Here is a 16,663-nt window from a genome sequence, read left to right as displayed (position 1 = left end):
AATATACTCCAGAAAAAGTTTTATGTAAAAACTGAAGGACTAGTTGTTTGTTTGTTTGTTTTTCTAAAAAGTGAAGCTATGTCCTAAGGGACACTAGCATAATTTCATTTTTACCAACCTTAGTTAATAAGCGGGATTTTCATGCATTGTTGGTGCTACACATAATTGCTATATATAATTATAACATGTCTAACAATACCTTCTTGTAGGTCACTGTGGTTATTATTATGGATCTAGATAATTAAAACAGAATGAAAAACTGTTATAGCCCCAGAAGGGTAACTGTCGGTCTCTCTGTGAGTCTATGCAGCACTGGAACTGAAAATGCTTTGTGCATCATCTGTGACCAATGAAAAGACCTCTCCATAATTTTAGCTGTAAGTTGATCCACAAAATAAATCAGGGCACCTTCTGGAAGATGACAGCTGCTCAACAAATCCAAAGTGCCTAAACAAACTTAGTTTAAAGTTGAAGACACATAGGTGCAAAGGCACTAAAGACAATCTGAAATAAATTGAAAATCTAATCTCCTAATTAGATGATATATTTATTTATGGAACACACCTAAAAAGATAAATGGGTCATAAAAATATATGTTTACATTTACTGTAAATTCACATACCTTTTCCTTCTTAAAAGTTTAGGCCATAAATATTATCATTATTTAATGGAAGCTAACTGAATACCTTAGTACTTTGACAGTAAATTACAAAACCAGCAGAATATATCTTTATATTACAGGAAATGTTTTAAAGTATTCTGTACACGACTTGTAAGAAATGATTACAAATATTTTTATTTGCATATAATTATTACCCTTCTAAGGAGAATTTTTTGATGCTTCAAGAAACTATAAGTTATTTTCCTTTGATAATTCAAAGTTTAAATATACTCTTTGCTCTAATATATTGCTTGTCTGTTTGGGGATAAAAACAGCATAAAAATCACACTATGACTTAAGGTTATTATAAATATACATTGTAAAATACCAGTTAAATGTATAGTTATAAAAAGGATTTAATATTTAATTTGGAAACTCATATTTTAGAATATAATCGTGGTTTCTTATAAACATATATAATTTATAGCCAAAACAAGATGAGAAATATTGACCCATGCTAAAAAATTACACTTCTATGACACCCATTTTTTTGTATTAAAAGCTACTTAGTCACTTTTTCCATTTCTGGTGACTGCTTCCATGGAAGTGCATGGAATAGTACTGACATGAACCTAACTACTTGCCAGGGAGCACACATAGCTATGAACTGTGTTCACAGGAGAATCTAAGGGTCCCATCCACATCTAAGTCCACTTGGAAGTTTAATAGGCCTCCCAAACTTAACATGCCAAACCCCACATTCCAAACCTGGCTCTCCCTTAGCCTTGAAATTAATGGCCACTCTTTCTGCACTGGCTCTGACCATAAACCTTGAAGTCAACTCTAACTGCCCTCTCTCTCACCCTACATCCTGCCAACCCCAAAATCCTGCTCACTCTCTCATCAAAAAAGACAAATATTACCACTTAGCCTCTATAACACTATCATCCTAGGCCAGGAAATCTTTACAGTTCTCTTGAATTATTGAAATAGTTCCTAACTAGCCTGCCAGCTTCTACCCTTAACCCCCATTGACAGTCTAATTTCCATACAGCAGTCAGAGCATCTTGTTGTTATATAAGCCAAACTGCATAATTCTTCTCAAAATCTTCTAATAACTTCCCAACATTCTCAGAATAAAATTCACAATCCTCTTTACTATGATCTATAAAGGCCTAAGTCACACTCCCTCTGGTCCCCAAATACCTAACTTAGTTTTCTCCTCCTCTTCTGCAAGCTCACTTACTCTGTTTATACTGGACTCCTTGCTGGAACATTTTGGACATGTTCCTACCTCAAGGGCTTTGCATTTGTTGTTCTCTCACCTCTAACCGTCTTCCTTATTCTCTGCATGTCTCACTTCCTCACCCACTTCAGGTTTTCATTATGCGTCACCTTCTCAGAACAGCCCTGGCCTCTGTGTTTAACCTCAAGCCACCCTCTATTCCGTTTCCCTCTGTCTGTTTTGTGTTTCTCTATAGCACTATGGTCATCAAACATACTATAGCATATATGTGTTCACTACTGGTTTATTACTTGTTCCCTGTAACACATGTAAGCTTCCCGGGAACAGATTTCTATGTATTTAATTAATTGTCCAGAATAGTGTCTGATAAATGCTCAATAAATTTTTGTAGAATGAATGTGAAAGTACCTTCAGTCTTTTTTTTTTTAAATTCCACTCATCTTACAGAGCCTAACTCATCCATTTTCACAAAAATATAGTGCATTAGTCACGCCAATTAAAGCAGTACCTCACGCAAAGCATGATGAAGGTTGGAGAACTCTCCAAGCACACATGACTCAGAGATTCACGTGCCTTCTAGCACACAGTTCATCACTTTCAAAGTCCTCTGATTCCAGCTATGAGGATGAAGTCAGAGACAGCAAAGAATCCCAATGGAAGTCTTAAGGGTTAACACACTTCAGAAGACTGGGAGATAAGATCTTCCAATGGGCCCAGGGAGGAGGAAACTGAATTGGTGAGAACTAGCCAGTCTCTGCCACCTATAAACTAGAAAAATACTAAGATTTCATGTACTTTTTCATTTTTATAAAGTACTTTAAAATTTATGCTGCATGTCTACTAAAAACCATGGTAGAAATAAAGTAGAATGATAGGACTGACAGTAACTGGAGGAATGAGGAGTAAAACATTAGTTACATATTTCAGGAACTGCCTCTCCAAGGAGGTGATATTTGAGCTGAGATTTTAGAGAGAAGAATGAGCCAGGTGTGCACAAACTGGAGAAGTAACAACACAAGTAGGGGGAAGAGCTAGTGTAAAGACCTGGGGGCAGAGAGAAGTGTGGCATGTTTGCAGGATAGTGAGAAGACGGGGTAGCTGAGAGTCCTGGGCAAGGGAGCAGGGGAGAGCATGTGGTCCACACAATGGGAGGAGGGCAGGAGTCCCAACTTGCAGAGCCTTGTAGGCCTCAGTAAGAAGTTTGGATCTTACTTTAAAACAAGGGGAAGACATTATTGTACCAAAAGCAGCGAATCTTATCTGATTTACATTTCTAAAAGATCAGTTTGGCTACTGTGAAGGAAGTGAATTACTGTAGGGTAAGGTGGGGTGAATTAGTAGGCTTTTGCAATAGTATGAGAGATGGCCATAGTAAGATAGATAGATAGAGAGAGAGAGAGAAGTGGGAAAATGTAAATATGTTCTGGAGGAAAAGCCTATCAGACTTACTCTTAGATTTAATGGTGGGAATTGCAGGGTGAGAGAATGAGTAGTTAAAACTACTCCTAGGCTTTTAGCTTGAGTAAATTCATTTAAGTTTACATTTTGCTTTTGCAAAAATGGGGAAGATCAGGAGACCCATTTTTCTGAGGGAAAACAAGAGTTCTTCCTGAGCATGATAATTCGGAGGAGCCTATTCGATATTCAAACTCAAGAGAGATGGCAATGGTAGAGATATTCCCAAGGTGATTATCTATCACTATATGGAGTGTTTAAAGTCTGAGCTTGGAAGAGGCCACCTGAGAAAGTGTAGACAGTGAAAAAATGAAGCTCTGAGGCTGAGCCTGGGGCAATCTATCAACTGGAAGTCTAGCAGAAGAGAAGCAGCCTGCTGAGGAGACACTGAGCGGGACAGCCTGGGACTCAGCAGGAAGATCAGGACCGTGCAAATAACGGGAGTCAGGAGAGTAAACGCAGAGGTGGTGGTTGTACTGACTGCAGCTGAGAGGAGAAGAAAATGAGAACGGAGAAGTGGCCACTGGTGGTGGACACTGGTGGAAGCAGGGAATGACTGACAGAGTTAGTTCCAGAGCAGAGGAAAGGAAGGGAGCTCCACTGGAGGGGAGAATGGAAGAGCAAGTGGAGGCTATTAGCTCAGTCAGCACTACTGCCAACTTTTTTAGTGAAAGTGAGCAGAGCAGCTTCTAGGAAAACAGCATAGGTTTGGTGGGGGGTTGTAGGTTCAAGAAAAAATCTTTTTTGTAAACTAATAGGAGTTACTAGAGTATATTTTATAGACTGATGGCAACCATCCTGTGAAAGTAGGAGAAAGACATCTATTTCAGTACTTAAAAACTCTGTTAACTAATCTGATTTAAAATCCTTCTGATTCTTCAACCTATGAAACTGCACTCTATAAAAATGCAAATTAGTAAGACATTAAAATTTTTCTAATTATCTGGAATTTAATATGCATTTATTTTATTATGACCTTGTTGGAAAAACATAGTAAAATACATTTTAATAAATCTGTGTTTTCCAGGGAAAGAACATACAATTAAGTTCTGTACTTAAACACAATCTAATTAATTATTTTAATATTTAAGTTTAAAGCAATTATCCTAGGTCAAGCTTGTCAGGGGAAAAAAGTATCTTGGCCAAACTCATAGGTTATATAGTTGTATGTTACTGGCATACCTGTATGCTTGATTGTAAAAATAGAAACTATTTCCTTGGGCTTTTTCTATAAAATACCTTGTGGTTCATTCACTGTTTTGTGGTCTGCTTTTCAGTTAACCAGACCTGATACAAAATTTTTCTCTGTGTTTCTCAAGGTCTCTGAGCCTCATCTATGTGCAAGTGTGTCTGTGTGTGTGTGTGTGTGTGTGTGTGTGTGTGTGTGTGTGTAAGAGAGAGAGAAAAAAAATATATATATATATAGAGAGAGAGAGATGGGGGAAAAACAGCTGAATCTTGGCATTGAAAGATGCTTCGTAAAACAGTTTATTGTTATTACTGATATTCTTTCATGATCATTGTCATTACTATTATTGTTATTTTGATGAAGTTAAGGAACCTATATACCATTGAGGAAGAAGTTTATTTCCACTGATGGTAATTGAAAAACAAAATAAATAAATAAATGCACAGTTACTTATAAAACAAAAAACATTTTTTATTCTTTAAAGAAACGTAATTGAGTTAATAAACATTATACTATTAAAGACATATAAAGTACCAAAACTCTGTGTGTGTATATGAGGTGGTGGGAGCAGGGTGATTCAGTTTTAAATTAAGAACAGAGAATAGGAAATTATTTGAGAAACACTAGAAATTTACAGTTGAATTTTATATTATGGCTAGGTAAGGATTGGTGGTATAGAATGAGAGTACAGAGAAAGTAGTAGAATAAAAGAGGTGGGAGAGAGAAAAACAAACCTGTGACCAAGAAGAAACGGCGGTATAACGAAGCAGAAACTGAGACAAACTGGAAAAGAAGAAACAGGCAAAAAAAAGGCCCAGGTAAATGAGTTGGCCCAAAGTCACAGCTTAATTTTCCTTTGAGGTATGTTACACTACAAGATTAGTGATTAGTTTTCTACTCACAATTCTTTTTTTTTTTTTTTTTTTACTGCCTAACTCATAATGCTAGAATCTTCTCTCCTCATGGGCTAACTAGTGAAGATTATGACAGAGAAATTATTCCCTGGGTTGCAGTAGTAGTTATCAGGGCAGCTGTCTTTCCAAAGTCTGCGAATAAATTAAGCTGGAATCCAGACTTTGTTTTTGACTAACAGTCAAATGTTTCCCTCTTTCTCTTCTCCACATTTTCATTTAGTAAAAGCTTTTCCCTTAACCTCCACTTAATCGTTGGTCAACATTTCCCATTCTCTCTGTAAAACACTCTGGCTGTGCTAGCAGTGCCCTGACTGCTCACAGCTTCCAGACCATGCCCCAGCAGACCAGCACAAGCCACTCCTACCAGCTAAGGTCCACTATCACAAAGAGTCAAAGGAGTTTGTTACTAAACCTCATAAGCCAGTTGTGTTTACTACTATAATGTAATTAAAAACTAATCAAGGTGATGAAATATAAGTGTGATAAGCAGAATTGCTATCAATGAAAATTAAATTAATGCCATGGAAATGTGAGGAGATCATCTGAAGTTCTTGTTTCAGATTAAGAAAATCATAAAATTGAAATTGTTAGTGATGCATTATTGGTATAGCTTATGCAAGAAATATGATGTAGAATTCCAATCAACAGTCACTTAAGGAAAGAAAAAGCCATGGCCTTACATCAAAAGACTGGCATGTGAATGCAAATGAACTGTAAGTTGAAATAGAATACTTAAGGTATGAATGTATCATTATTATGATTCCTTTTACTAACAGAACTTTTCCATTCATTAACCTACTGGTTTTGGTCATGGCAGAGTCTTGCTACTTGAAAATAATCAAACAAATAGGTCTTAAAAAGTAAATTATACATACAGTCATCAAGAGCAAGGTAAACTTTGCAAAATAAAACAAAACAAGAAAAACCTCACCACAGTTAAGCGTAGGTTATTAGAGTTGGTTAACATCCTCTTCTGAGACATTTTTCCTCATTAAGCATGAGAGGAGCAATTACATAATATTTGCTATACATTTTTGTACAAATTTCTTAAAAATCAATAATATAAACTTGGGATCATATGAACAAATACAAGAAAATAATATTACTTACCTAAACCATAATCAAAATGATGTATCCATGATTATTTACAAAAGCTGACCACTTAGTAAAATTTTGAAGTACCATAGAAATCTATCGTAGAATGTATATTTACTGATTCTCCACAGAAATATTTTTCTCAAACACTCTGAATAGGAGTAGTATAAATTTTATAAGATTTAAAATGTTTCCTATGAATGTAAATATGAAGATTCATAAAACTTATTAGCAAGTAATAAGTTTTGCTTTTAAACTGATGTGATTATGGTTCACAAAACTATGGTCCTCAAAACAAAACAAAATAATGTGTTAATGTGGAAAAAAACATACACTGATAAAATTTTAAGTAAAATAATCAAATGAAATGCATAGTTGCTGAGATCCTATTTTTAAAACAAATCCTACAAACCTCTCTAAAAAACAATCTGTGCTTTATTTTAAGCCAGAACTACAACCTCTACATTAAAAATGCACAGTAGTGCACTTAGGCTGTGCTGCCACCATGTGCTTAAACCAGTTAGTTTTGAGACTCTTGCAACAGCTTTAAGAGGATTCTTTCAGTGTTATAAGTAGCAATTTCAGAAACAGGCTAAGAGCAAAACACTTTGACCATAAACAGCTATAAGAGCATCAAAATTTAGAAATGACAATAAAATCTCAAAGGTATTAATAAAACATCAAGAATCCTACCAGCTCACTGGAAGTTCGTGAAGTCTAAATATGTTATTCAGCTTGTAGTCAAATTTTGCTGGACAAATATTTTCTTTGCATAAACACAGGTTTGGATTTGGTTGCATATCAGTGGGAAACTCTGAATCCTAGAAAAGATATACCAAGAGTTCTGTGTAAAATAGACAACTCTGTGCAAACACTGATACGGTTTTATTTAATATTATATTAGAACATAAATGCTACTATTATAATCCATCAGGATTTACCTTAAATTCCTTATTCCTGATTTTAGTTTTGAGAAAATATGTAAAAAACATAAAATTTTAAATAAGGCATATATCTACTTGCATAAATCTAAACTGCATACTACATGGTAAAAATTACTTGAAAAAAATCCCCGTATTGAATTACAATGAAGCACAATATAGCATTGTCTTATATTATTGGTCTATTGTCCTTTTGCAATAAGTTTCCATCCCCAACAGTAACATCAACAAAATCTGTGATTATTTTTATACTCCTTTTGTCCTCTATAAATGGGGAACTAAACACATTTTAATTGGATAACAAAATAACATTTATTAATTGATAATTGTGGTTTTCTTTAAATCTGAGGACACAGGGCTAAATTAAAGGTACTTACTAAAAATAAAAAATTTCTGTCATAATCATTTTAAACCTCACATACATTAAAATCGACATCTGCCATGTGTTGGTCATTTCCCTCCCCACCCAGCAAACTCTAATGAGAGATGAAAGATCATTTTCAGCCCATGAGAAAGTGGTCTCTCCTCAGTGGAAAGAAGACATGCTATGAATAGCACTTCATTAACACTTAATGATGGATGGATTAATGGTTCAATTCTACACAAAAAGAAAGAAATCAATCCACTTACCCTTAACACTTTAAAACTGCCTTTAAAAGAGGGAGACATACTATTCATTTGCACACTCATTCATTTATTCAAAAAATATTTATGAGTGCTACTTTATCCCAAACATTATTCTAGGCATAGGAAATCCACCAATGAACAAAGCAGATAAAAAGATTTGCCCTTGTGGAGGTTACATTGCAACAGATTCTTTATTATATCCTCAGAGTTGGAAAATGATAAAGCCAATTTTCATAAATAAAGTATTTTTCTGATCAAGAAAGTAATATACATCCTTATAGAAATTTTATGCATTTTATAATATTACAAAGAAAAAAATTAAAATTATTCTTACCACCCCAGTATAATTACTATTATCACTGGTTTAAGAATTTGTCTGCCTCTCTTTCTCAGTTTTTACAAAACTGGAACCATGCTCTATTATCGACCCTCCATTTTTCATTTAACATTATATTACTGCATTTTCACAGTATTTAGTCTATTTTGAAAGAATGATAAATGTCATATTTTACTTAACATCAGCTATATTTGTTTGCCTTATGATTATCGATGCTGTGAACAGGGTTTTCTGTCTATAAATCTGCACTCTACTGATTACATCCTTAAAACACAGTTTAGAAGTGTAAATAAATAATAATCCAAATTAAATTAACATTTAACAAAAAACATGATACCTCTTCACGGATTGCTCTTTAGAACTGTTACATGAATTCACACCCCTGCCAGTTATATGGTAATATATACAATGTACCACATCTTTGCTATGGGCAAACTCACACATGCACGTATTTCTTTCTCTTACGAATATTTATTATTGAGTGTCTATTTCAGGGCAGGCACTGGTTTCAGCTCTTACAATATATCACTGACCAAAGTAGACCTTGTGGAACTTGCATTCTAGCATGAAGACGCCACAAACAATAAAATAATAAATATGTAATTACATGATAAAAAGTCTGAAAAAACTTGCTAATTCATATATAAAACTATTATTTCATTGGTGTTTTGCCAATGAATTGATTAGATTCACTATTTTTGTATTTCTTTTTGTACTTCATTTTCTCTCAACTGTATATTTATGCCTTTTGCCCCTTTTCCTATTGTTGTGATGGTACCTCATTTTTATAATATTGCTTGGGCTGGAAATGGAGGTAGGATAAATTATTATGTTGGAAACCAGCAAGGTGGAGCAGGATCCATTCTGAGTATATTTTTTTGACTACTTGGAAATATCTAGAACCATAAACATTATCTACAGCAACTTGTATAACCACTGTTAAACCGATCATTATATAAAACTAATACAAGGCATTTAATAAACCTAATCAACTACAACCTGTTTGATATATAGGGAAATATAATAATAATTGAACAACTATTTTAAAAGAATATTTACAAGAGCAGTAAAGGTCTAGTAACAGCAATTCTATCTAAATATAGATGCACTTGCAGAGGCAAAATGTTAAGACCCTTTATAACCCAGCATATATACTGAAACATTCCAAGAGACAATAGCCAATAAATTGGCAGGCATGATCAGAAAGGTAAATACAGGATACATAAATAAGGACAGTGCATAGAGGAAAGAAAATAAATCTTAAAACTATTCTTTCAAGCTACATAACCATTATCATTCCTTTGTACTGACAAGGTACAATTCGAGGGCAAAGCTAAACTCTCAGTAATGTGCTTTGACAGGTCAATGGTCTCAGCTCTGAGGACATGTTGAAATTACCATGTAGCTTTTTAAACCATACCAATACCACCAAGCCCCACCCCAGACCAATTAAGTAATAATTTATGAAAGAGAGGCTCTGACACTGGTATTTATTTTATTTTAAAGCTCCCCATGTGAAATAAAGGTCAGGATTGAAAATCTTGGCTTTTCCTCACAATTCAGCTTTACTACATACTAGTATGTGAATTTAGTCAAGCTACTTAACAAACTTTCTAAGCTGTATTCTCCCACCTGTAAAATACAATCAAAATCATACTGAATTCATAGACTGCTATGAGGATTAAGTGAGATGATCTCTGTAGAGCACTAATCACATGCTTGGCACCTAATAATCCTTAATAAACATTAGCATTTCTGTGTTTATTATTGCTGCAACTAGTGGCACATGTTAATTTCAACTGGTGAGTAAATTCATTGAGTTACTTCATACTTTACTTATTATAAAATACTCTATCTTAATCAAGTTCCAGGATTAATTTCTCCTGGTATGCTGATTACAGCAGACTTTACTATGACCCGACCTGTCAGAATACAGTCTCATATCTGTTAACGGCTGGCTATCTCTCTTCATCCCAGGATCAATAATAAAAGGAGTCCTTGCTTCACTGGCCAGCCAGTTGAGATTAAATATAGCCTTGCTGCTTATATTCGTAGGATGAAACACCAGATGGGTAACTTTCTCTCCATTTCAGTGATATATCAGTTAGGCATCCCCTGTATCTATCCTTCCATTGAGCTAACGTTCAAGGGAATTGCCCAGAACAACCTTGAATCTGAAGCTCAAAATTATTCACTCAGGCATTCACTTAACATTTGAGTGTTCACTTTGTGTCGGACATTAGTGTAGTTTACCAGACCACAAATATAAGTAGGATAAACTCCTTCCATTGCAAGGACTCAGTCTCAAGAAGAAACAATATAAATGAAAAGAAAAGCTAGAGTAGAAATATGCAGAAGATATTAAGGTGAAGAAATAAGCAATAAAACTATTGGAACAAAGTAGATGAAATTGTCATAAGTTGCATATATTGTGATTACACTGATAGATGATAGAGATAGATAATGTGTATGAAGCCAAATGGAAAAAGGAACTATAAAGAGGCCACATTACTACAAATGTACTACAAATTATAAAAGTAGCAACCTTCATATATGCAATGAATGAACAGAAGATATAAAAGAAAAATATTTCATCAAATCTAGCAACAATAAAATATACAATACCTCAGAGAACACTAATAAGAAATTTACTAAACCTACAGAAAGAAAAACACACTTTCTTTATTCAGAGATATAAAGCAAGGGCTGATTTAATATAGATAGTCCATGGACTCAGATAGAAAGTCTATTAATGAACTTCAGTAGTTTGATTTAAATATTTAATTCAATTCAAATAAAAACTTCAGTGTGAATTTTGAGAAGTCTTAGAAAATTATTCTAAAATTAATCTGGAATAACAAACCAGACAAAATTGCATTGATAAATTACAATATCTCCATTTTACAGCTGAAAAAACAAACTCATAGTAATTAATCCAAATACAAACAAAAAGTTTAAGTATAAATGACTCCAAATCTAACAATTTTTCAACTATTACAAAATGATTACTAAACAAGAATGGAATAAATATTTCCTTAATCATTCAGTTATCAAATTGAATAAAGACATAATTTTTGATAATATAATAATGCAAAAATAAAAAAAAAATATTCTCTCACTTGGGGTGAGTGTTAGCTTATTTGACTTTTCAAAGAACTATCTAACGAAATAAAAACTGACTTGGTAATTCCACACCTAGGAATTTGCCTTGTACATATTCTCACAAAGTTTCACCAAATTACATACACAAGTTTTCTTTTCTGTTTATGTTTTTTATTTGTTTTTGTGATGCTTTTGTTTTCTAACACACAGCATTTCTTACAATATAAGATATTAAAAGCAATCTAATTGTGCATCAATACCTTGATTTACTTTAGAAATTATAGTACTATTCTGGTGTACTACCTTTAAATAGAATGAGGTACATGCAGTGCTGACATAACCCTAGCGCACCAGTATGGCCCTGTCGGTTGTTAAAATACTGAAAGATATTAATACTACTTGGAAAACAGCTGATACCCTGAGCACATACTCCATATTCCTCCCACCCCCACATTCTAGCTCCTTCTATGAGTACAACCCCTGCCCCTAACTTATTCATTATATTGCCTAATTAAGGTAATTTCTGGCACACCTGGGGCTGCAGGACCATTCTCCCACCCTACATCCAGCATCCATTTAGATTGGTCAGTGCTTATGCTCTAATGGTTGTCAAATATTTTGAATATCACTTTAAATTTATACATACTTATAAAAAATTAACTATGATATATTATTAACTTAAAAATTTACAGAATAGCATATAAGGAAAATCATTCCATTTTTATAAAATAAAAACAGGTTCTACATAGGTAAGTGCTAATGTATCTGTGAAACATTTTTAGAGAGAGACAGAGAGAGCAAGAATCATAACAGTGGTCACCGGGACGAGATCAAGATGGAAGAACAGGAGGATGTGGAGTTCACCAACCACCATGAACACATCAAAAATTCATCAACATGTGGAGTGATTCTCATTGAAAACAAACTGGAGACTGGCAGAAAGACTCTTACACAAACAACACTGTAAGAAAGATCCAGACATAGTCAGGAAGGAAGGTAAGAGAAGTGATCAGATCGGCACCTGAGCCCCTAGGAGGGGACACAGAAGAGGAGCGAGATTACACAGGCTTGGCAACCCTTCCTAAGGAGTGGGCAGTTGAAACCCCATATTGGGTGTCCCAGCCCTGGGGTATGATGCCAAGAGGACAAGTCCCCTTAGCTGGTTTGAAAACCAGTGGGACTGACAGTGGGACTATAAGAAACTTAGACTCTGCTTGTGAAAAGTGCATACAAGCTTGATTACTCCCAAAACAAGGCAGAGGAAGCAGACTGAAACTGCCCAGGACTTGGGCCAGTTTCCCACAACCGCCCTGGCATGTTCCTCAGCTTGAACTGAGAACTGGCTCCCATCCCTCTTGCTCCATGGTACAGCTACACACTAGGTTGAAGGCTGCCACAGGCAAGGAGAGTGCACAAATGTGGGGGACGAAGCCAGCTCAGACCTGACAGAGCATCCAAATGGAGTGAGGGCAAACATTACTGGTGTTCATAAGGGCAGGAGATGAGGAGTGGTCTGGAGCTCTGACTGGTACCAGGACCACCCTACCACATGCCCCAGCCCATGCCAAGCACCTGCTCTGGCCCCTCTTGCTCTATAATGCAGCTCCCCACTAGGGCAGAGGCTGCCACTTCTAAGGAAGGTATGGAGTTGTGGAGGGAAGGAGTTGACTCAGACCTGACACAGCATCTGAAAGGGTAAAAGAAGCCGTTACTGGCATTCGTGGGGGATGGCAGATCGGGAGTGTTCTGGAGCTCTGACTGGTGCTGGGACCACCCCAGCCTGCACGTCGGCCCAAGCCAAGCTCCTGCTCCAGCCCCTCTTGTTCCAGCAATGCTCCTCTCTGGACTGAACATGTCAATGCTTGGGGCAGAGAGCACATACTTCGAGGGAACAGAACCAGATCAGACATGAACACTAGGGCTTCTGCTCCAGCAACATGGGATTCAACCCACCCCCAATATGGTGGCATTGGCTATGGAGCAGAAAAGAAGCCCCAGCTAACATCTGGCTCTGGTCCTAGCTCTTCCATCTCCAGTCCTACCTACTACCAATGTGATGGCTGCTAGCACACACTGAATGATGACATGACTTCTGCTCACGTCAGATTCAGCTCTGCCACCAAAGCCATTGGACAATGCAGACTATATAGGGACATTCCCACAGAAGGACAGGAATATGTAACTAACTGTTTGACCTAATTTCATAAAGATGGAGAAATTAAGCAAAATGAGAAAACAGAAATTTTTTTCAAAAGAAAGAACAACAAAAACCTGAAAAAACAATTCATGAAACAGACATAAACAATTTACCAGAGTAAAAAGTTCAAAGGATTAGTAATAAGAATGCTAAATGAACTAGAGAAAAGAATAGATGAACATGGTGAGGATTTTAATAAGAAACTAGTCAGAACTGAAAAATACAATAACTGAAATGAAAAACACACTAGAAAGAATTAAAAGTAGACTAGGTGATAGAGAAGAACACATAAGTGATCTGGAAGATAGGATAATGAAAATCACCCAATGAACACAGCAAAAAGAAAAATAAATTTTAAAAATGAGAACAGTTTAAGGAACTTTTGTGACAATATCAAGCAGACTAACATTCACATTATAGGGGTCCCTGAAGAAGAGAGAGAGAAAAGGGTCAAAAATGTATTTGATGAAATTATGGATGAAACTTTCCCAAATCTGATGAAGAGAACAGTATCAAGGTACAAGAAGCACAGAGAGTCCCAAAAAAAGATGATTCCAAAAAGAAGCACAGCAAGACATATTATAATTAAAATGGCAAAAAGTTAAACATAAAGAGACAATTCTAAAGGCATTATGAGAAAAACAAAGAGTCACGTATAAGGGAACCCCCATATGGCTATCAGTTGACTTTTCTGGAGAAAGTTTGCAGGCCAAAAGAGAAGGGCATGATATATTTATGTGCTGAAAGAGAAACACCTACAAACTATGATACTCCACCAGGGAAGATTATCATTTAAAATGGAAGTAGAGAAAAAAATTTCTCAGACAGACAAAAACTAAAAGAGTTAATGAATACCAAACTGACCTTAAAAGAAATGTTAAAGGGTCTTAACAGTGAAGTGGAAAACATGAAGATGTAAAATAGGACATCAAAACCAGAAAATGTCAGGGAGGGGAGTAAAAAAATGTAGATCTTTTAGAATGTATTTGAAGTAAATGACTACCAGTTTAAAACAAGTAGATATAGGTCAACATATATGAACCCCATAGTAACTACAAATCAAAAACCTACAACAGATATACAAAAGCTAGAGAGAAAGGAACACAAGCATACAAATAAGCAAGATCATAAAATCATAAGGGGGCTTCCCTGGTGGCGCAGCGGTTGAGAGTCCGCCTGCCAATGCAGAGGACGCGAGTTCGTGCCCCGGTCCAGGAAGGTCGCACATGCCACAGAGCGGCTGGGCCCGTGAGCCATGGCCGCTGAGCCTGTACGTCCGGAGCCTGTGCTCCACAACAGGAGAAGCCCACATACAAAAAAAAAAAAAAAAAAAAAAAAAAAAAAAAAAAATCATAAGGGAAGAAACTAAAAAAGAACAGAGAAGAACCACAGAAACAACCAGAAAACAAGTAACAAAATTGGAATAAGTATTTATCCATCAATATTCACTTTAAATTTCAACAGACTAAATGCTCTGATCAAAAACATGCCATGTGGTGGCTGATTAGATTAAAAAAAGAAAAACAAGACCCATTTATATGCTGCTTATAAGAGATGCATTTAAAAGCTAAGGACACACAGATTGAAAGAGGGGATAGAAAAAGAAATTTTATGCAGATCGAAATAACAAGAAGGTTGGGGTAACAATACTCATATCAGATCAAAGAAGAAAGAGCTAGTTTTTTGAAAATATAAACAAAATTGATAAGCCTTTAGCATACTTCTCAAAAAAAGAAAGAGGACCAACATAAAATAAGAAATGAAAGAGCAGAAATGACAACTGATACCATGAAATACAAAAAAATCAAGAGAATACTACAAACAGTTACACGCTAACTAACTGGAAAACTTCGAAGAAATGAATACATTTCTAGAAACAATCTTCCAATACTGAATCAGGAAGAAATAGAAAATCTGAACAGACCAATAGCTAGAAGAGAAATTGAGTTTGTAATGAAAAAAGCAAAATCTTCCAGTAAACAAAAGTCTAGGGCCAAATGGCTTCACAGGTGACTTCTACCAAACATATTAAGAAGGGCTAATATCTGTCTTCTCAAACTGTTCCAAAAATTGAAGAGAACGAATCATACCCAAATTCATTCTAAGAAGCCACCATTAGCCTGACACCAAAACTAGACAAAGACATTATAAAAAGAAACTACAAGCCAATATCTCTGATGAATATAGATGCAAAAATCCTCAACAAAATATTAGCAAACCAAATTCAATGATATATAAAAAGGATCATACACCACGATCGAGTGGGATTGACTCCAGGGATGCAAGAATGGAATATATCTGTGAATCTAGCAATGTAATATATCACATTAACAAAAGGATAAAAAATCACCTGATCATCTCAATAGATGCAGAAAAAGCATTTGGCAAAACTCAACATCTATTCATGATAAAAACGCTCATCAAAGGTTGTATACAGGAAACATATCTCAACATTATAAAGGCCATTTATAACAAACCCAGAGCAAACATCATATTCAGCATTGAAAACCTGAAAGCTTTTCTTCTAAAATCAGGAACAAGATAAGGATGACCATTCTCATCACTTCTGTTTAATGTAGTAGTGGAAGTTCTAGCCACAGTAATCAGACAAGAAAAAGAAATAAAAGCCATCCAAATTGGAAGGGAAGAAATAAAATTCACTATTTGCAAATGACATGATACTACATATAGAAAACCTGAAAGTCTCCACTACAAAACTATTAGAATTAATAAATGAATACAGTAAAGTTGCAGGAAATCAGATTAATATACAGAAATTTATTGCTTTTCTATACACTAATAATGAAATATCAGAAAGAGAAAGCAAGAAAACAACCTCATTTAAAATCTCATCCAAAAGAATAAAATACCTTGGAATAAACTTAGTCAAGGAGGTGAAAACTTATACTCTGAAAAATTTAAGACATTCATGAAGGAAACTGAAGATGATACAAAGAAA

At 35.3% G+C, this 16,663-nt stretch overlaps 1 protein-coding gene across 2 annotated transcripts in view; it reads right to left on the bottom strand.

Annotated features, from left to right (window-relative positions):
- The window catches only part of SPAG16 (sperm associated antigen 16), an 860,968-nt gene that overhangs the window by 712,245 nt on the left and 132,060 nt on the right, over positions 1–16,663 (bottom strand). For both annotated transcript variants that reach the window (XM_067027549.1, XM_059052920.2), the window contains one exon: positions 7,194–7,321. In XM_067027549.1, the coding sequence (XP_066883650.1) occupies positions 7,194–7,321 (128 nt within the window). The remainder of the gene's footprint in view (positions 1–7,193; positions 7,322–16,663) is intronic.

The sequence above is a fragment of the Kogia breviceps genome, chromosome 2, assembly GCF_026419965.1.
Source record: "Kogia breviceps isolate mKogBre1 chromosome 2, mKogBre1 haplotype 1, whole genome shotgun sequence".
Lineage (NCBI taxonomy): Eukaryota > Metazoa > Chordata > Mammalia > Artiodactyla > Physeteridae > Kogia > Kogia breviceps.
The sequence above is the reverse complement of the archived record's forward strand: the minus strand, read 5'-3'. Positions and strand labels throughout refer to the sequence as shown.